The 20,935-nt window shown below is 45.9% G+C and overlaps 1 protein-coding gene across 1 annotated transcript in view; it reads right to left on the bottom strand.

Annotated features, from left to right (window-relative positions):
- Positions 1 to 20,722, bottom strand: part of ptpn20 (protein tyrosine phosphatase non-receptor type 20) — a 44,192-nt gene extending 23,470 nt beyond the window's left edge. The window contains exons 1-26 of the mRNA XM_047029341.1: positions 20,599 to 20,722; positions 20,256 to 20,419; positions 19,682 to 19,747; positions 17,855 to 18,034; positions 17,338 to 17,413; positions 16,402 to 16,482; positions 15,731 to 15,806; positions 15,303 to 15,468; positions 14,596 to 14,667; positions 14,062 to 14,236; positions 13,542 to 13,677; positions 13,193 to 13,331; positions 12,705 to 12,857; positions 12,235 to 12,420; positions 11,523 to 11,671; positions 10,950 to 11,228; positions 10,624 to 10,712; positions 9,134 to 9,211; positions 8,748 to 8,855; positions 8,195 to 8,311; positions 7,596 to 7,804; positions 6,155 to 6,256; positions 5,969 to 6,062; positions 4,268 to 4,353; positions 3,705 to 3,870; positions 2,965 to 3,176 (exon numbers count right to left, since the gene is read on the bottom strand). Of these exons, the coding sequence (XP_046885297.1) occupies positions 2,965 to 3,176; positions 3,705 to 3,870; positions 4,268 to 4,353; positions 5,969 to 6,062; positions 6,155 to 6,256; positions 7,596 to 7,804; positions 8,195 to 8,311; positions 8,748 to 8,855; positions 9,134 to 9,211; positions 10,624 to 10,712; positions 10,950 to 11,228; positions 11,523 to 11,671; positions 12,235 to 12,420; positions 12,705 to 12,857; positions 13,193 to 13,331; positions 13,542 to 13,677; positions 14,062 to 14,236; positions 14,596 to 14,667; positions 15,303 to 15,468; positions 15,731 to 15,806; positions 16,402 to 16,482; positions 17,338 to 17,413; positions 17,855 to 18,034; positions 19,682 to 19,747; positions 20,256 to 20,419; positions 20,599 to 20,722 (3,483 nt within the window). The remainder of the gene's footprint in view (positions 1 to 2,964; positions 3,177 to 3,704; positions 3,871 to 4,267; positions 4,354 to 5,968; positions 6,063 to 6,154; positions 6,257 to 7,595; positions 7,805 to 8,194; positions 8,312 to 8,747; positions 8,856 to 9,133; positions 9,212 to 10,623; positions 10,713 to 10,949; positions 11,229 to 11,522; positions 11,672 to 12,234; positions 12,421 to 12,704; positions 12,858 to 13,192; positions 13,332 to 13,541; positions 13,678 to 14,061; positions 14,237 to 14,595; positions 14,668 to 15,302; positions 15,469 to 15,730; positions 15,807 to 16,401; positions 16,483 to 17,337; positions 17,414 to 17,854; positions 18,035 to 19,681; positions 19,748 to 20,255; positions 20,420 to 20,598) is intronic.
- Positions 20,723 to 20,935: the final 213 nt, after the last annotated feature.

Below are 20,935 nucleotides of genomic sequence, written 5' to 3' on the forward strand. Positions count from 1 at the left end.
TTGCAGTATGATGTCTGTTTTATCCTATTGGTTGAGCTACCATCACGCAACCTTCTCTGCACCTGCGTCACACATGCATTCACAGAAATCGCTTAAACTTACATGACCTGACTTAACTAATAACTGAATGAACTAAGCTGTAGGTACAAAAAGGAACGTTTTTGAAAATGTCTAATGTTCTGGAAATAAATCTGTTATTTAAAATTCTGTTTAATTTGTACATTTAGTAAAAAGAATTGTGATATCCCTGAATCTAGGGCTGCAACTAACGATTATTTTAGTAATCGATTAATCTGTCAATTCTTTTTTCGATTAATCGATGAATCAGATAAAAAAACAAAAAAGCATAAATTTCCGAACCTTAATTCAAAAACTGAACTGACAGTGCAAATTCACAGTGCAAAACATCTTCAGAATGTGCACAAACAGGCACACAATTTTGAAAAGGTTATTAATATTAGTGTGGATTTAATGCTATTTTCAGAGATGAGCAATTTATTTGAGTTTTGTATAAAACATTTTTGAAAATTGAAAGTTTGTGGAAGTAGGCCAGACTTTATTAAAATAATCTGGTGTATATGTATGATTTTTTGACACAATTTTGAAAAAAGTTAAAGGTCACATGACATGCTGTTTTCGGATGCTTTTATACAGGAATTAGTGGTCCCCTAATACTGTATCTGAAGTCTCTTTCCCGAAATTCAGCCTTGGTTTAGAATTATAGCCAACACGAGTAGTCCCACAATGAGCTTTCCTCAGAACGCGCTGTTTCTGTGTCTGTAGCTTTAACCCGTTAAGGAGTAGCGTTGCACATATGTTATCGTTCAAATGCGGGTCCCACAGCGTAACGTGGCACATATGCTATTTCGAACATTGTAATTGAATATTTTTCAATAGACAAAAACTATGCGACAAACTGTTTAGTGCGGCTTCAAAATGTACCAATGAGGAGGCTAATAAGTAACACTAGCATTGTAAGTGCTACGAGTATTATGCTAGGTAACTAGGTAAAGGAAGCTAACTAAAGCTAGCTAGCTTCCGTTTCGGAAAAAATGACTTACGCTGTGGGGACCGTCGGAAATATTTAGAACGCACGCATCTAAAGGTTAAATGCTAAATGAGGAAGAGAGGCGGCACCATGCGCTAATGTTTACAGTGAATGTATCGCAATGGCTGGTAGACCCGTTGCTGTAAGATGCCTCGAATTTGCCCATTCTCATCTGATAACCCTGGTTTGCAGAGCTGCACACTCAGTCATTTCAATGTGGGGAAAGGTGGGTTATCGCGCGCGCGCCATTACACCAACAGAAGAACGTTATCCACATAACAACGAAGCGTACAACACTGCGTTACAGAATGTGTATTCACACACATACTTGATGCTATCTTCCTTTACATTAGCGACAATACCTCAGCTGATGGCTGCAGAGCTAATGTTACAGCCAGATTCTAAGGGTATCAAGCTAGGTAACCATATCGCAAGCAACAAAATGATATAGCGTTAGTTGACTTACTTGTCTGAGATTTGTAGCTGGACCAAGGAGTAGGCGTCTGATCCAGAATTTAATTTCAGACGGTCAGCAAGGCCAACTTTGTATTGGCTCAAGTTAAGGAAACAGTGGTGGCTGAAATGTTTGGCGCAGACATACAAAACTTTGAGAGGTTGTGTCGGCGCATTTCCTGCTAAAATATGTGCAGAGGCTCCTAGAGACGTCAAAAGGAGCAGATTTTCAAACGGAGCGTTTGAGCCTTCAGTTTCTCCAAGGCGGAGAAGAACACCCAGGGCTTAGTTTACACCTATCGAAAATTCTAGCCACTGGGGGATCAATGGCAGGCTAGGGGAACTCATATTAATGTTAAATAACCTCTTAAATTGAATTAAATTTCATGTCATGTGACCTTTAAGATTTGCAAGGAGTAAGCTATTTTCAAAGATTAGTGATTTTCTATTATTTTATTTGAAACTTAATTGAAAAAGTAAAGGCTGTGGAAGTATACCAGACATTGTTAAGATACTCTGGTGTCTGTCTGAGGTTTATATTCATAAAAATATTATAAAAGTCTAAATTTTTCAAAATGGTGTGGGTAGTTTTCACCCGGTCTCTAGCGCGAGGCTGCAAAGTAACGTCTTCCAAATGTGAGATAAATGTCGAATATGAAACTACCTTCACCCTGGTCAATTAACACACCTTTTCGACGTATTTAGTGTGAAATGCTCCCACACCTTGGATGACTTAGGTCGTACTGATTTCTCCGCCATGTGTTTCAGAACGTTACTCAACAACGTCTCTCCGATGGTCTTTCCTCTACCTCCGCTTTGCTCCGCGCACAACTGAACTTTTTTTTATACTCAAACATCTCCGCGACTTATTGAATGGTGTAATAATCGCGCGACACAACGAATTGATAATGAAATTCGTTGCCAACGCTTTTAATAATCGATTTTAATCGATTTAATCGATTCGTTGTTGCAGCCCTAATTGAATCGAGTGTATCATTACACCCATAGTGATGTGATATATGTGTCCTAGTTTACCATAAAGGGAATTCTGCTACAGTCTGGACCTGTGAAGACTGATTGTGTTGATCTGAAAACCATCCCATAAACTATCCATATCCTACCTGCTGGGAGAAACATGTGACTGGCAGGTTCCTGAGATAACGGCCATGACAGCTATCCCAGTATCTTCATATTATCATTACAACATTTTCTTACCATTATCTTCACATTGTAAAGAATACATTATCACACCATTATCTTTACATTATAATGGCTGCATTTTCATATCATTATCTTTACATTTATTGGCTTCATTTTCATACAATTATATTTACATAATAATGGTTGTATTGTCATACCATTATCTTCACATTATGATGACTGCATTTTTATACCATTATCTTAACATTCTACTGGCTGCATTATCATTCTGTCACTCCCTGGTAGTCCTGGCCGGATCCTACCTGGTATGACAGGTCCTTGACCGGTTCCCCGTTAATGGCCAGGATGATGTCTCCCTGCTGGATCTGCCCGCTCTCTTTGGCGGGCTGGCCCTCGAACAGCCATTTGACCCGGACCACGGAACCACGGTCAAGACCGGAGGTCAGCTCAGAAATAAAGAAGCTAAAGCCGAGCCCAGACAGATTCTTTTTCAGAACCACCTCATGAGTGTTCTCTGTTGGAGAGAAGAGAGCGAGGAAAGAGGAAGGAGGGTAGAAGAGGTGAAATGAGAGGAGGAGAGAGGAGAGGAAAGGAGAGAAGCGGAGAGGAGGGGAAAGGAGAGGAAAGGAGGCGAAGAGATGAGGGGAAAGGAGAGGAGAGAGGGGAGGGAGGAGATGATATGACAGAGGGACATGATGACATGAGATTAAATCCTAAGACCCCTAAAACACTATAAAATATATATATAATGAAATGCATATTATAAGTTATTTAAATGTCAAAAATTAAAAGAGATGAGGCTGAAAGAGACTGGAGGGGACTGGGGGAGAGGCATCAGGGCTGCACTTTTCTGACAGCCACCACAATGTAGCTGTCAGAGGAATCAGGGCCACCTCTGGGCAGTGTGCGCCTCTGCCTAGATATTTTATGTGTGTGTGTGTGTGAAAGTGGAGTGTGCGTGTGAGAGACAGAGAGAGAGAGAGAGAGAGAGTGTCTGCTGGCAGCTGGTGTCAATGTGTATGAGTGTGTATTCTTCCTTTACCATCAGTCATAAAGCTGTAGTCCTTGGCCCTGCCATTCAAGGACGTTTCCATAGAAACCTCTGTCCTGAAGGGTTGTGGTACGCTTTTGGCTGAGCGGAGGCGGGGTGAATCAGCTCCAGGCTCGGACACCATATTGGGCTCCCTCTCCAACTGCAAACTCACCACCTGCAGCATAGACACACACACAGACATGCACACACACGTGCACAAACACACACACATGCACAAACAGCTCTATGTGATTTCTGGACTCAGTGTCCCAGTGAATGCACTCTAAGGTCAGCCAGCACTTAGCCAGGATAATCCACTTAGCCTGATTCGAAATAAAAGCTAGCGTAAACAGCTGAGTTTCCCAAGCAGGGCTGTCACCACATGGCTTTTTGTGTGTGTGTGTGTGTGTGTGTGTGTTTGTGTGTGTTACTGTGTGTGTGAGTGTGCATTCCTGTCTGTCCTAGGGCAGTGATTACAAGAGCATAGAGGAAATAATGAATTACCAGAAGTGTGTGTGTGTTTGTGTGTGTATATGTGTGTGTGTGTTTATGTATTTGTGTGTGTGTCATACCTCCCCAGTTCTCTTCAGGCACTCCACAGCTTGTTTATGTGTCACACCCCTCAGGTTGAATCCATCAACCTCCAGCAGTCTGTCACCTGTCACACACATCATCATCATTCTCATCATCCTCATCACATTATCATCCTCTTCCTCGTCCTCATCCTCAAAGTTTAACAAGCACCTCAACATAAAAATGACCCGTTCAGACACAAAGCGGAACTAGCAAGTCTCCCGGAGGCATGAAGGTCAGAAGACACGCGTTCGTTGTGTATTTTGTAGCGTACATTAGGGTGAGGGTAGTGTGTGGTTATAGTGTAGGGTAGTGTGTGGTTATAGTGTAGGGCATGGGTTCTCAAACTTTTCAGTCTACGACCTTTTAAAATAATAGTGCCAGTGACTCGCGACCCCCGCATCCACGGAGGTGGTTTATGTATAGGCTACGTGGGAGTAAAAATAGACCCTGGACTTTGATCCAGACCGACCTACCAGAACCGGACCCCGTATACGCCACCACCGCTAACCTGCTAATGCATGCACATTCTGTGTTTGATGTGATGCTAGTTCGAGAGTTCGCTAGTTAACAGTTTTTATGTCCTGTATTTGAGCGCAAAATATTTGTTGAGCTTTGTGTAAAATAAACATGGTCGTTTTTCAATTGGTAAAACCCTCTAGTGAAGGTGATATATTTTTGTCTCTGAATTTTTCAGCCCCACCCTTATGTTTCTTAGCCTGGGTTTCCATTGTTATTCTTGTACCGGTGCTCCCGATGGCCAGTCCAATACTGCGGGGCTGTGCTGCGGTGTTGGATTTTCAAGTCATATTATTTTAAATTCTCATGCTGTCAGGGGGTGCTGCAGCTACCTCAGCACCCCTGGTTCCCGCGGCCGTGGCTATGGTGTAGGGCAGTGTGTGGTTACAGTGTAGGGTAGTGTGTGGTTACAGTGTAGGGGAGTGTGTGGTTATAGTGTAGGGTAGTGTGTTGTGATAGTGTAAGGTAGTGTGTGGTGATAGTGTAGGGTAGTGTGTGATTATAGTATAAGGTAGTGTGTGGTGATAATGTAGGGTAGTGTGTGGTTATGGTGTAGGGTAGTGTGTGGTTATGGTTTAGGGTAGTGTGGTTTTATGGTACATGGAAGTGTGTGGTTATAGTGTAGGGTAGTGTGTGGTTATGGTGTAGGGTGGTGTGTTGTTATGGCTTAGGGTAGTGTGTGGTTATAGTGTATGGTAGTGCGTGGTTACCTAGGGTGTAGGGTAGTGCGTGGTTATGGTGTAGGGTAGTGTGTGGTTATGGTGTAGGTTAGTGTGTGGTTACCGAGCGTGTAGGGTAGTGTGTGGTTACCTAGGGTGTAGGGTAGTGTGTGGTTATGGTGTAGGGTAGTGTGTGGTTACCTATGGTGTGGGGTAGTGTGTGGTTATGGTGTAGGGTAGTGTGTAGTTACCTAAGGTGTAGGTTAGTGTGTGGTTATGGTACATTTACATTAATACATTAAGTCATTTAGCAGACGCTCTTATCCAGAGCGACTTACAGTAAGTACAGGGACATTTTCCCCCGAGGCAAGTAGGGTGAAGTGCCTTGCCCAAGGACACAACGTCATTTGGCACTAAACAACAACCTTCTGATTACTATCCCGACTCCCTAACCGCTCAGCCATCTGACCCCACTTAGTGTAGGGTAGTGTGTGGTTATGGTGTAGGGTAGTGTGTGGTTACCTATCTGAATGCGTCCGTCTTGCTCTGCAGCGCCCCCTGGGACCAGGCTCTTGATGTAGATGCACCCGTATCTCACATTGGTATTCACTCCCCCCTGAGACACACAACAGCATCACAGACCCGGCCACTGCTGTGGAGAAGTAAGGTCAGCATGGGGAAAGTGTCATGAGCAAACTCCACACTCACAGCCACGCTGATGCCCAGGCTACCCTTGGTCTTTCTCAGCTCCATACTCAGCTGCTCTGCAAATCTCAGGCTGCAGATAGAGGAGGACCTAGAGAGAACCTCCTGGAGGACAGGAGAAGCGGAGGGGGAGGAGAGACAGACAGACACAGAGAGAGAGAGAGACAGAGAGAGAGAGAGAGAGAGAGAGAGAGAGAGAGAGAGAGAGAGAGAGAGAGAGAGAGAGAAAGAGAGAGATAAGAGACATGACAAAAGGGAGGGAGGAGATGAGGGAGGAGATTCGAGAACCAAGAAACATTTATGAAGATAGAGATGGGAGACAAAGAGGGGAGTAGAAAGAGGAAAGAAGTCAAGTGAAGGGTAGCGGAGGAGAAAAAAACAAAAAGAAAGAACTAACCGATGACACACACCCCTCAGTAACCCTTTAATCTATTAATGTAATCAATGTATTAATTAGCCTCGACATGGGTCTGGAAGTCAGACAAATTTGTTTTTATTCAAGTCAACAACCCCAGGAACCCCCACCTTGACTTAACTCATGTTGACATGGGAAATCACCAAGGAGATGAGTCATCCTGCTATAAACCTAATACCTGCCTTTCCTGTACATCCTGAACAACCCCTTACACACCAACACAAACCTCAACAGCCCCACACACACCCATCAACACTACCCTCAACCACCCCCCACACACTAAAACTACCCTTAACCCCCCCAACACACACACAGATCAACACTAACCTCAACAACCGCCCACACACACACACATTAACACTACCTTCAACAACCCCTACACACACCAACACTACCCTTAACCCCCCCCCCCACACACACACTACCCTTAATCCCCCCACACACACACAGAAACACACACACACCCACACACCAACGCTATCCTCAAACCCCCCCCCACATAGACACACACACCAACACTACCCTCAACAACCTCATCTCACACACACACCAACACTAGCGTTACCGCCCCACACACACACACACACCACAAAACGACCCTCACATTAACCCCAACACTACCAGGGCCAGCCCAAGGCATAAGCGAACTAAGCGGCTGCATAGGGCCCCTCTGCCTACCAGAGGGCCCCCAAGAGCAAATGAAATTACAGTTTAATGTATTATGTACAAATATATATTATTTTTTTATCGGCAACGATAAGCGACGCCGAGCGGCCCCCAAATCAATTTTGCTTAAGGCCCCGTAAAGGCTTGGGCCGGCCCTGAACACTACCCTCAACAACCACCCCCCTCTCGCGCCCCCCACACCAACACTACCTTCAACACAGCCCATCAAACACCAACACTCCTCTCATGTTCCTGTCAGCAACAATGTTTTCATGGGGCATAGATCGTCCAGAATAACAGTCACACCTTATATAGCCCTGGGGGGTAGAACAACAACAACATCATCTACAGGGCTCGGCCTACCTGTGCGTCCAGGATGCGCACCACAGGGATGTGCAGCCTCTTGCCATGCTTGGGCGTGGCCATGTTGGACAGAACCAAGGCCTCCTCCAGCTCCTCCATGGCCGGTCGGAAGTCGCTACCGCTCAGGGTGGTCTGGGAGCCAAAGCCTCTCTCCAGCATGCGTCCAAGACCGCCGGGGGCCAGGGACGTCTTGCTGTCCCTCAGGGAGTCTGGCAGGCAGAACAGACAGAACCAGTAGCACAATTGAATCCAATCATATTTGTGGAACACTTCAATCAGTGTCACCAAGGTCTTCACAGTTGCCCACAGAGGTACACTGGTGTGGATCTCTCCTCCCACCTCCACCCTTAGGCAGAGACGGGAGGTGGAAAGTGTGGCCTCCCCAATACAACCAGAATCTAGGGCACAGTACAACCAGGTGTGTTAGAGCTAGGGTTCCATGTACTGGTACATGCATGTGTGCAGAGGTAACTACAGAGAGAGAGAGGTAAATATATGTTTTTTAGAGAAAGGTAGGTCGAGGTATGTACAAGTGTGTAGAAAGTATACAATATAGTTAGAGGCATGCACAGGTGTGTTAAAGGTGGGGTGTTGCATACATTTGGGCTGCGATACGATGAGCTCTACTTCCTCTGGGCTGCTTTGCAAGATGGCCGCCGCGTCCGTGAATGTCACGCCCTCTAGACTGATCTTGTTCAGCGATATCAGACGGCCCCCTGTGGATTAACCAATCAATGTGCAGCACTAACCATGAGTCATCATCAGGACCATAGAGGCTGAAAGTTCTTACACGTTTGCTGGTGACTGTGTGTGTGTGTGTCCATGTGACTGCTTGGGTGTGTGTGAGTATACTGTATGTGTGAATGAGAGAGAGATAGAGAGAGACAGTGGGAAAGAGAGAGAGTAGGAAAGAGAGAGAAAGAGAGTGTGAGAGAGAGCGAGAGAGCGAGAGAGCGAGAGAGCGAGAGAGCGGGAGAGAGAGAGAGAGAGAGAGAGAGAGAGAGAGAGAGAGAGAGAGAGAGAGAGAGAGAGAGAGAGAGAGAGAGAGAGAGAGAGAAAGAGAGAGAGAGAGAGAGAGAGAGAGAGAGAGAGAGAGAGAGAGAGAGAGAGAGAAAGCGAGAGTGCGCGAGTGCGAGAGAGACTGTTCCAAACCTGGTCTGATTCTTCCGTCTCTATCAGCAGGCCCGTCAGGCACAATGGAGGCAATGAATATCCCCAGGTCCAGTTTACCACTGTTGTCCTCTCCTACTATCACAAACCCTGGGGGAGGACGAAGGCCAGCACATACATACAACCTCAGTTCACAAATCTAAACACCTGAATTTCCTAAAGGATTTATAAAGTCAATGGAACTAACTTTACACATAAACACCCAAATATTTACTGTATCACTACACCCTGAACATCTGGGTCCGTATTTGGTCTTTTCAAATGGCAAGCTGGAACAATCTGCTACAACTGTTTTCATCCCTGTCTCTTTGATGTAAAGCCACTTCTGTTTAAAACACCTTAACTCCAACCCCCTCCCCCATACTTACCAAACCCAAGTTTAAGGTCCTTCTTTAAAGTCACACAGATGATCTCTCTCTCTGGAGAGCCCCTGGTTGGAGTGTCAACTGCAAACAAACAATACACTGGATTGAAACCCTGTTTCACCATTACAGTGCACAGCATTAAAGTTCAATTAAAGCATTACACAGACAACTTTTAGTATCTATATGGAATACTATTAGTGGTGGGCATAGATACATTTTTTTAATCTAGATTAATCTCACTGTAATCTTGGAGTTAACCTATATTAATCTAGATTAAAATGGCTCATTTGAATTCCGCCAAAGGCATTCAGAATATGTGTGCTACCCAAATAATGACTAAAAATAAGTCTTTGAGAACGGGTTTCTCAAGCCAGGTGGCGCATTTAGACCAGGGGCTCATCTCCTGTTTCCAAAATGCATCACAAACTGCTTGAGAAAGCTGTTCTACTATGATAATTGGTGATAAAAATAAATTATGTTCAATAAGATGTACTTGTGTTAATTAACTGTTTATTAGATTAGTAAGCTTGGCTGATAGAGCTGTGCTGACGGGCTTGCCTCGGTTGCACTTAAACATCGTAGTTTGGCGATGTGGGACAAGCACAAGGTGCAAACAACCTTAGTCTTGGGCTTGGGAAGCTTCTTAAAAATAAATTTTCCCTGAAGTAAACCAGACGGCTTCATAGCTGCATCCATGTTAGCACGTCACGTTTGATGTGATAATTTCATACACAAGGGCATACACACAGGTTCGAAGACTTGTTCTCACCCCCTACAGTGCAATTCGGCTAGGTATAGGCTACATCCGCGCTAAAATATCAAGGTGAAAGTCATCATAGCTTGCGTAGTATAGACCCAGCTCCCAACTCAACGTTGAGAATAGATTAACGGCGATCATTTTTTTATTGCCCGATAAGAGTCTCACGTTAACGCCGATAACGGCCCACCACTAAATACTATACATTATTTTTATATACTGTGGTTTGTATATGGTATATACAGTACCAGTCAAAAGTTTGGACACATTTTCCCATGTGTCCAAACTTTTGACTGGTACTATACACACACACACAAACACAAATACACTTACACACACGCACACATACAGATACAGACACAAACATACACACACACACACACAGATACACATACAGATGCGCTCTCACACACACACACACACACGCATACACACAGATAGACATACAGATACACATGCACACACACACAAGCAAAACACAGGTTGGCAAAGTATCACGTCACGTTGTTCACATCACGTACAGTACCAGTCAAAGGTTTGGACACATTTTCCCATTCCATGTGTCCAAACTTTTGACTGGTACTGTATATATATATATATATATATATAGTGTCTATATGGTGTTAACTCTGTATTAATCTATATTTTATTGATAGGGTGTTTATATGGTATCTATATGCTATCTATATGGTATTTCTATAAAATAGGGTCCATAGTAGAGTCCATCTGTGTTAACCTCGTATTTGTGAGGTGAGGGAGACGACCTCGGGGTCTTGCTTGTAGAGTGAGGAGTGGGATGTGATCCTGGGGAGGGCCTCTGTGGAGCTGCAACACAACAACGCCACAGACACAGACACAGCAACAGTGTACAGTGTGTTATCACAGTACAGTCAGAACTCCTATGAGAGGTTTCCTGATAACCTACTGATAAACATCCAACTAAGAATCCGCTAATATCTCCATTTACCCTTCTCTATTTTGCTCTCATTCTGTCTTTCCTCTTTGTATGTCTTTCTTTCTCCTCTCTCGCAGTCCCCATACAGCCAGCAGCAGGCATCCTACCTCCAAGTCTTCTGGTCCATCATCTCTCCCAGCACACGTGGCTCCGGGCCCCGGTTCATCTCCCTCAGCTCTCGCTGCTGCCGCAGACGGGCCTCCATCTTGGCGCTCAGGTCATCACATGACTTGCTGAGCAAATCGGGCGGGCCGGCACCGAGGCCCAACAGGTTGATCCCGCCCTCGGAGCAGGACAGGCGCTTCATGTGGGAGTTTCGCGAGCGACAGATGGACAAGTACTTCTCGATGTTATCATCTGCAGATACACCAGGGGGCACAACAGCAGGGGGAAGTTAGACTTCTGGATGATGGACTCTCTAGGAACCTCGTTGAGGTGTAACCCATGGTCGAGGTTGAGGATGGGTACATAAATGTAGGTATTTAGATGGTAAATATCTCACAATGGACCCTTTAAATAAGGTTTCACAACACAGGGTAGTTGGGTCAGGAGCAGGGTTCCAAGTTGTTTGCCCACCAAACGACACCCACAGCCAGGGGACCTGGCCTTTTCATGCCCCGTACTCACCCTGCATACCTGCGCCTCCGGGGGGCCCGTGCATGGCCTGTGTGGCAGTGCTTTGGTTGAGCTGGCGGGAGGTCATCTCGCTGTCGAACTTGTGCTGAGCTGAGCACAGGCTCAGGAGGTACTGGGCGATCTTTGAGCTCTCCGTCATGAAGCTGTGCTTCTTCCCGCTGGGGCCGCCGCACTCCACTGTCAGTTTACGCCTCTGGAAACATGCGCGCGTATGAACACAAACACGCATATGCACATGGTTACACACCCGTGGATGTGCAGGTCCACAAACACACGCAAACACAGATTGCCACACATACACAAACATGAACGCACAGTCATACACAAAAAACAATCGTTACTGTACAGAACATGAGTATTTTCTACCCCAGCAGCTATGACTGTAGTGTTTCTTACACCAGCAGCTGTGACTGTAGTGTTTCTGTGACTGTAGTGTTTCCTACCATAGCAGCTGTGACTGCAATGTTTCTGTGACTGTAGTGTTTCCTACCCCAGTGGAGATGTAGCCATGACTGTAGTGTTTCCTACCCCAGCGGAGATGTAGCCATGACTGTAGTGTTTCCTACCCCAGTAGAGATGTAGCCGTGACTGTAGTGTTTCCTACCCCAGTGGAGATGTAGCCATGACTGTAGTGTTTCCTACCCCAGTGGAGATGTAGCCATGACTGTAGTGTTTCCTACCCCAGTGGAGATGTAGCCGTGACTGTAGTGTTTCCTATCCCAGTGGAGATGTAGCCGTGACTGTAGTGTTTCCTACCCCAGTGGAGATGGAGTCGGTCTCCCTCCAGAGGAAGCGCCTGGTGACGGTACGGAGGTGGTTCTTCACCTCGTACACGATGATGCCCCTGGCACACACCCCCAGCACCAGCTCGCTCAGAACAGTCTTCTTTTCACGGCCCACCCGGTGGAACAGCACCCCATATTCAGGCAGCTGCTGGGCGATCTGGATGGAGGTTTGGACCATCAGTGGCAAGTGTGTGTGTATGCATGCGAGAATGACAGAGGGAACCTATTGTACCCATTAACAGCATAGAAAGCCTTAACTGCTTAATGTGTGTGTTGTGTGTGTGAGTGTGAGACACAACCTCACTTGTTTACTGAGTAGAAAACCTTGTCTATGTGAGAGTCTGTGTGTGCTGTATATCTGTGTATTTGCGTGTGTGTTATGTGTATAGGCGTGGTGGGTGCATGTGTGTATAAGTGTGTGTGTGTGCTTCCTTCACCCACCTTCAGGTACTCTGTCTCTGCCTCCTCCGGCAGCATATTGCTGTGGTTAGCATGCAGTCTGGGCAGCTCCTCCTTCAGGTTGGGGAAGGCCATCCTCTCCAGCATCCTCTTAGACAAGTAGTGCTCTGGCTGGTAGTAGTCCTTCCCATACAGCTGAGAGAAACACAGCAACACACACACACATTCCCAGTTACACAGGGGATGCTATGGCAACAAGTTGACGCCACAATATGCACGTGAAAACATCTGCTGTCAAGGAAGCGAACACGTTAGAGACCAGAGGCCCAGACTAGCGAACGCAGAAAGTACATTAGTCCTGGGACACACTTCAAAATGAAGTCTCGCCAAACATTATGGTCAAGCATTTTTCACATCTTATCAGAGATATTAATTTATCTAGGTATTTATGGCTTTATAGGGAAAAGCAGGTTTTGATTTGTATTTCACCCTCATCCTTTATTCTAGCTATAGCTGAGTTGGATAGCTACCTCAGACATGTAGTCCCCAAACTCGGCCTGGAGAGCGAGAGCAGCCAGGAACAGGCCAGTCTCCTCGTTGCAGTGTAGCCTGTCCTCCAGGATATCCTTCCGCAGCTGCAAGTAGTACTGATGACGTGTCAGTCTGTGTCTGGGGAAAAATAAGAATCATAAACTTTTTTAACAAAATGATCCCACAATGATTGTTGTTGACCTACTCTGTATGCTTACACATGTATTACCTCATTACTTGATCGAGAAACATTGCCTTGTTAAGTCAAACTGTACATACTGATACAGTCTCTTAGCAACCGCTTCTTGTAAACAGTATCTGAATGACTGATGACTAATCAGTACTTACAAGATGAAGGAGATGTCTTCTACAAAGAACTTCACTCGTAGGTAAACCAGAAAGGAGGTTGACTGGGCTTTCTTCCAACTGTCAGGGGCAACTTTGGAGATTTTGGTCTCATGGTCAAGAAAGAAAAATTCATCGTCTATGGAAAGAAGTCACACAAAAAAATACACATCCGTGAACGAGTAGTGGGCTGAAATGGATACAGTTAATTGGAACTGCTGGAGTTCTATCATTTTCAACAGCCCAACAGATTCAGGTCGACAGACAGACTGACTGACATGATAAAAGAAAAAGAAGCACACACACACGGACACATTCTCAGACACACACAGGGTAACAAACATGCACACGCACTATGCGTGACGCACACACACACAAACACAAACTCACACACTGACGAACAACAAAAGGTAAGCACAGACACACACTCAGGCACAGTCACAGACAGAGGACCATTCACAGCCCCACACAGGCACAGGCAAACCACACACACATAGGCACACACGCAAGAAGGTGTCCTCACCGTCGATGAAGGCCAGACCAAAGTAGAAATGCTCCACCAGGTTGGCGTGAGCCACCACCATGTCAAACACATCTCTACCTCGAGACTTGATGTCACAGCGCACGGCCACAACCTGACCACTGGGCATGACCACACTGACCTCCCTCTGAGACACACATGATCGACCCTTCTTAGACTGTTGGGGGGGGGGGGGGAGTGGCACAGGAGAGAGAGGGGTGAGGGGGGTAGGGAGACACACATATGAGAGCAAGGGGGATGTTGATGGGGGGGGGGGGGTCACACAGGAGAGAGGGGTAGATATGGGTGGGGTGGAGATGGAGGAACAGAATAGTCAGGGGAGAGGAGAGAGAAGGTAGAAAAGAAAACACATGGATGAGCACACAAACGCTGACAGCAATACAAATGACACAGGGACCAAGCGCCACTCGAGACATTAACTTCACATATTGAAAAACGACAGGAGAGACATAAGAATTGGAGAATCCTCTCTTGGAGGAGAGAAAGGAAAAAAGGTGATGATGCCATCATACTCACCACAATGGATCCGGGGAGTTCTAGAATGATCTGCTGTTCTTCCGCCATCGTGATGAACTCAGGACCCAGAGCCTGATGACACATGCACACACAGACTGCTTAGAAACACAACTAGGCTAGACTCGTCCATACACACACATCTTCACAACACACACACATGCGCTAGCTATGGTAGGTCTCACCTCATCACTGGCCTGGTAGAGTGTGTGTGTGTTTATGGTTCGGTATGTGGCTGTTCTCTCTTCACCCCCACCCCTACCTGCACTACGCAGTTTGCAGCGAGCCATCAATGTCACTAAAACAAAAGTGGCTGTGATAGGGCCAGTGTGTGACGTCACTGGTGCACGGCAACGCTAGCTAGAGGGACACAGAGCTACACAGGCAAGTTGTGTCTCTCGCAACATCACCCTTGTCTGTCCTCTGCTGTACAGCAACAATGATTTTGCCCAAAAATTATATTAGGAAATTCTCTTACTAGAAACATTTAACAACAAAAAACTCAGATATAGTGATATCTACAAATGATATAGATTTGGCTGTCCAGCTCTTGGCTACAGTCCAGAGGACACAGTAAAAGGGGGGGGGGGGATAAGACCCCCAGCAGATCCTTGAGCATCATTTGTGTCCCTGCATAAGACCAGAGCATTAGGAGTCCTCTGGTATCTTTCTACGGGCTGCAGTGATGAGCAGCGAGGGTGCGGGCTGACCTTGGCCTTCCTCTGGGTGAGGCTGATCGAGGACTCGCTGAAGGTGATGGAGGGGCTGTGGGTTTTGGGCGCTGGCGCGGGGGGCGGCTTGGGGGGCAAGTCCAGGTACGGGCTCCGGTACAGAGAGCTACAGCTGCTGTCCCTGTGACGGAGGCCTCTGGGGAGCCTGGAAGAAGGAGTGGGGGGGGGGGGGGAGCAGAGAGAGAAGGAGAAGGGGAGGGAGGGAGAGGGGGAGCAGTACAAAGTCAGTCTGGGGGGGGGGGGGGGGCAAGCTGGCATCAGTCACTCAAGACTGTCAGCTCTTCTCAGGCTCAAGCATAACAGTGTGTATGTGTGCCAGCACATGTGAGTGCGTAAGAGTGTCAGCATGTTTTTATCTCAGAGTTGGCTAGGATTATGTGTGTGACAGTGTGTGTGTGTGTGTTTACCTGTCTGTGTTGCAGGGGTATGATGGGGTCGGGGAGCTCCGTGGTCTCTGTTTGAAGGGTCTGTGTGGCAGGCTCCCTACAGAACACACACCACATCCTGAACACACATCTAAGGACGGAGCCTTTGCAGCTCTTCTCTACACCGTTTCATTATGAAGAACGTCACAAGCTTTTTTTTTTTACTATTTAGATTTGTTTGTATTATTCCACAAAACCTTTAAACCACGTTCCTGGTTCAATTGAAAAAGATTCTAAGCATTTCTAAAGTCGACATTATTTTGCTGATATAATATCTACCCTAAGAGTATGTAAGAACTTAGGCTGCTGTAGAACAACAAAATAAATGTAATAAACATTCTTAAAGTCTAGAAGGCTCCTCAGTATCCTCACTATCTCCTCAACCATGAGAAAATCCAGTCTGAGTACATAAAACACGGGTCCAGCAGTAATTCTGACAGAACAGCAGTTCCGAACACAGTGACAAGTCCTGAGACAAGACGGGACCGACAAAACGGAGACACTTACACCTACAGTACAGGTATATCTATCTACCTCATCCTATTTCCTTAACACACAATTTGGCACTGTTGCTTCCTGTTCGCTCGAACAGGATGGCGGACCTTGTTCCTTCTAGAAACATCTCTGGTGGACCCGGGTCACCCCGGTCTCACCTGACTTGATGGAGTCCTCAGAGTACCTCCTGAAGTCAGCTGCAGCCCCAGGGGTGTAATCGGGGTAGGGTCCTCTCTTACCTGCCCGAGGATGCCATACCAGCACGCACCACACACACACACAACAGGAGGCGGGAGGAATGATCCCACACGGTGTCACAGAGATGATTTGGGAGGAGAGAGGAGGGAGAGGGGAAGGAGAGAGGAGGAAGGGGGTGAATGCAGGGTAGAAATACAGAGAGCGGACGAGAAGGGAGGAGAGAGGAGAAAAAAAAAGAGAGATATGTTGGACGGGAGATGGGTCTGAGGGGAGGGTTTAACTGAAAGACTGGGCTGAGTCCCTGATTACAGGTGCTCACCCACTTGTAATCCTGCTCTGTCTTTAGGTTTAACCCTGTAAGCCTATTAGCCCATGTCATCACAGGAGGAAACCCTGGCCCAGACTACGTAGGAGTCTGGGCGAGGAAAAGGTCAATATTCACTTTTCACTGGCTATGTGTTGATCCGTGCCCACAATGAACATCCTCATCAGGTGAGATAAACATGTAGACAAAAAAGTACAGACAGATACAAGGACCTTATATTCCTAGAATATTCTGTAGTTCCAGTGAGAACCCTTTAAAGAAGTCTCAACTGGTCTAACCTCATAACCCACTTTGGTCCTTGGTCATAAAGTCACAACCGTAGGAGGAGCAGGGGTGATGCTGGTGGTGTTTCTGTTTGGCTGGGAGGTGGCATGTAACTCTGTATAACTCTAGACGGCTATCTCCTCTGTGTCTCATGGTGAATGCGTGAGACTTGAGCACCTTTCAAAATTTAAGTACTGAAGTATACCTTCAGAGGGTTCCACCCCTTTTGGGTTCTAGGCAGAACTTCTAGAACAAACGAAAAGGTTCTAGAAGGAAACTATTTCACCGATGAAAGGTTCTTCTTTACCATGAAGCCTCTCTCTGATCATCTGGCTCCTCCCACTAAGTTGCACAATGTTGTCCTGCAGAGATCCTTGATCCACCTGCTAGGCAAACAGTCAAACAACACGCTGTTTCAATGCTTTCATCTCTTTAATTACATGCAAATGTATTCTATTTTCGGCTGATTTTAAGCATTATTATTATGCAAAAGAATGCCTCGTCACATGTCAGATGGTTAAACATGGATAGACGGATAGATTGAGAAAGGGATAGATTGAGGGGGGTGGCAGGACGGATGGAGAAAAGGTTAAAAGGATGAACGTACGGAAAAAAGGATTAAGGGAAGGACGTGGGGATGAATGGATAAAGGAAGAAAAGAGGGAGGGATGGAGGAAGGAAGAGAAGTAGGGAGAAAGGGATTGAAGGAGGGAGGGGAAGAGAAAGGGAGAGATGAAGGGAAAAAGGAATGAAAAGGATAAAGGAAGAAAGGAGGTAGGGATGGAGGAATGGAGATTGATGCAGGGACACAAGCAGAGACTTACTGAGTCATGAAAAACATCCTCCACCAGCTGTCGGATGACTCTGTTGGGTGGAGGGAGGAGAGAGGCCTTGTGCTGAGACTCACACGCCTCTAGGATGGAGTTCAGGGTCACCCTGCGATGGGACAGGTCCTCGCACATGCTCAGTAGCAGGCAGTTCAGATGGTCGCTCAAAGGGACTGGCTGAAATAGAGAAGGCGAGGAGAGAAGCGGTAAGCCAGGCGAGAGAAAATGAAAAGAGGAGAGAGAGAAAAGAGAGTGAAGGTAAGAGAGGTGAGAGAAGGGAAGGAGAAGGAATAGATGAGAGAGGGAGAAGAGAAGGAGAAAATAAGATGTTCTAACAGATAAACCTGGACCAGAGACCATAAAGTCACTGGATATATAGCTCAGTGATACAGCATTTGACAGCAGATCAAAAGGTCACATGTTCAAATCCCCCCTGTATGTCGCTTTGGGTTCAAAGCTTCTGCAAATACATTACATTGCATTACATAGGTACAGTGTGAGCTGCTATGATGCACTACAGTTTTATCTTTAGTTGACCATGCCTTAAAGGTAGGGTCGGAAATGTTGAGACACACTTCTTGCTGAAATAAACTTTGCGTCCTGATAGCAACCAATAAATCAAAAGTTTTGACAGTAAAATCTAATAAATCTATGGACGTTACAGGACTGTAACAAACACAATCAATCATTTGGACCAAACTTAATAATGCTTTCTGACCAAATGCAATGATTGGAAGGGCTACTTGTCTATCTGTCTACCTACCTCCTGGCAGTAATCAGGTGGCAAATTCATGTGTTCTAGGGAAGTGGCTTTGAAGGGAGGGGGTGGGATATTTTAGTCTGAATCCTTCCGACCTCAAGCCAAAATTGTTAGGATCGCAAAACTTACCAATCCTGCCTTTAATTAGCTAGCAAATCAAATTGAGTATTTATTATTGCTGCATTGCAATTGTTTTTGTTCACCTGGTACCTGGTAGCTGAGATATGGTTACTTTGCAGCGTGGCTAGCAATGCCGTTTCAAGAAGGTTTTACATGGGATGGCAAGTTGGAAATCAATGGTGGCATATCATTCTATTGTCGATTATGTCCCCTTTATTTATACAAATCTAGATAGTGAAAACTATTACTACAATAAGCCGAAATATGTCTTTTTTTGTTATACATAAAACACATATCTAGGAATTTAAAGAAATCTGCACAACAATTCAGGTTTACCGTAAATACTACTTTAAACGATGTCAGATATTACATATTCAGCAGACAAACTATTAATGTATAAAATATTCAATTCCAAGGTCCAACCATCAGGTCATGGAGCTAAAAAAGAACAATTCAGCGATTGCCATGTTGGACAGCAAATTGTCTCACAAATCATCCAGATCAAGACATGTTTTGACCCTATACTAAGTATAGCTAGACTTGAAAATCTACTCTCAGCCATGGTAAAACGTGAGTGATTCTTGAGCAGCTTTAGAGTTGAGAAATTCCGCTCACATGAAGCACTGCTGACGGGCAATATTGCAGAGATTTTACACAAACGATATAGTTCAAAGAAAACTGTCTTAATTGGATCTAAAAAATGTAATAGTTCCATGGTATTTGTGGGTCTATCATTTACTGCTAGTACATTTTGACATATTTTTCACTGGAATGGAGGCTACCATTGTGACAAGAGCATGAGCAATGCATACTCCGGGGACTTAAAGGGAAGGGAGGACTCAAAGATATTGGAACAAGTTACCATGCGCTTTTGATTCTTGATCTTGTGTCATACATGTATGTATGACATGTCAAATGTAATGTCAAATGTAAAGGGCACCCACCTGATTCTGAGGAAGATGGTAGTCGACAGACCAGTACAGAGTCATGCCTAACGAATACACCAGCATCTGGCAGAGAGACAGAGACCATTTTACCATAAAGAGCTACAGAAAGAAAACATTGGTCCGGTTTCACAGACACATATTAGACAAGTCCTTAAAAGGTCTCTTAAGAATCTATTTTTTATATACTGGTTGACTATAAGGTTCAGACTGTGTGAAGGAAATTCTGCTGATGAAATCATCCAGGCAACTCTCCCTCTGGATTTAAAGAACAAATAAGCAGGCTGCAGCAGCCATGCATTGTGTAGTTCTTCCCTCCTGCCACTAGATGGGATCAAAACACCACCTTCTGTCTTTTATCCAAGCTTTGAATAGAGAGACCACCAGGATCATTAGGTTATGTTGGGCTGTCTGTACAGTCTAGGTAGTGTTTTTTTCCAGAATCTGTAGAAGCTAGTAGAAGTAGACTTAACCCTTGGTAGAGTTGACTGTGACTATGAAGCAACTTGTCTATGGACAGTAACTGAAGGACTGACCGCCTGTAGTTTAAACGTGTATGGACCGGTAGAGGTACCTTTTCCATAGCAGGTTTGGTAGAGCTGGCTCTGCCCTGCAGCATCTCCGGGGCGGTGAACGTGGTCACCTGGTCTGATAGGGCGCAGTTCTTAAACGCCAGCGTGCCAGTGGCTGAGAGCAGCAGAGAGGAGGGGCTTATGATGGTGGACATGCTGTTGTGCCCTAGAGCCAAAGAGGAGACAGTTCACAACTCATTAGACAGACCCTCTGTACCATGCCTAAACTCTGTGGCCTAAAATGACGGTTCCAATGTAATAGACTGGCACAGTGCATCGTAGGCCAGCTGTGGGGCAGCCTGTAGCTGTATACCAGAAGCAGGCGGGTAGTGTCCCAGGTCTTACCTTTGTAGGAGACGTCCACCAGAGACTCAGCGGTGCCCAGCAGCAGAGACCACACCTCGTCCTCCAGGAGAGGGCCTCCCCTGGCCTCCAGCACCTCCGCCAGGGTCACAAACGTGCTACTCATCCTGGCTGCACACACCCACCACACACACCTGCGGATGCACAAACACAGGTCAGAGAGCAACACACACACCTGTGGACACAAGGGCCGAGGTCGGAAAGCAACGCACGTTCACAGACACTGGCATGGACAAACAAACACACAGTACACACCACCACACACACTTGACATTCGAGGTGCTGGCGACCAGTCAAGAGGCAATCTCGGACAACAGAT

The sequence above is a fragment of the Hypomesus transpacificus genome, chromosome 11, assembly GCF_021917145.1.
Source record: "Hypomesus transpacificus isolate Combined female chromosome 11, fHypTra1, whole genome shotgun sequence".
Classification (NCBI taxonomy): domain Eukaryota; kingdom Metazoa; phylum Chordata; class Actinopteri; order Osmeriformes; family Osmeridae; genus Hypomesus; species Hypomesus transpacificus.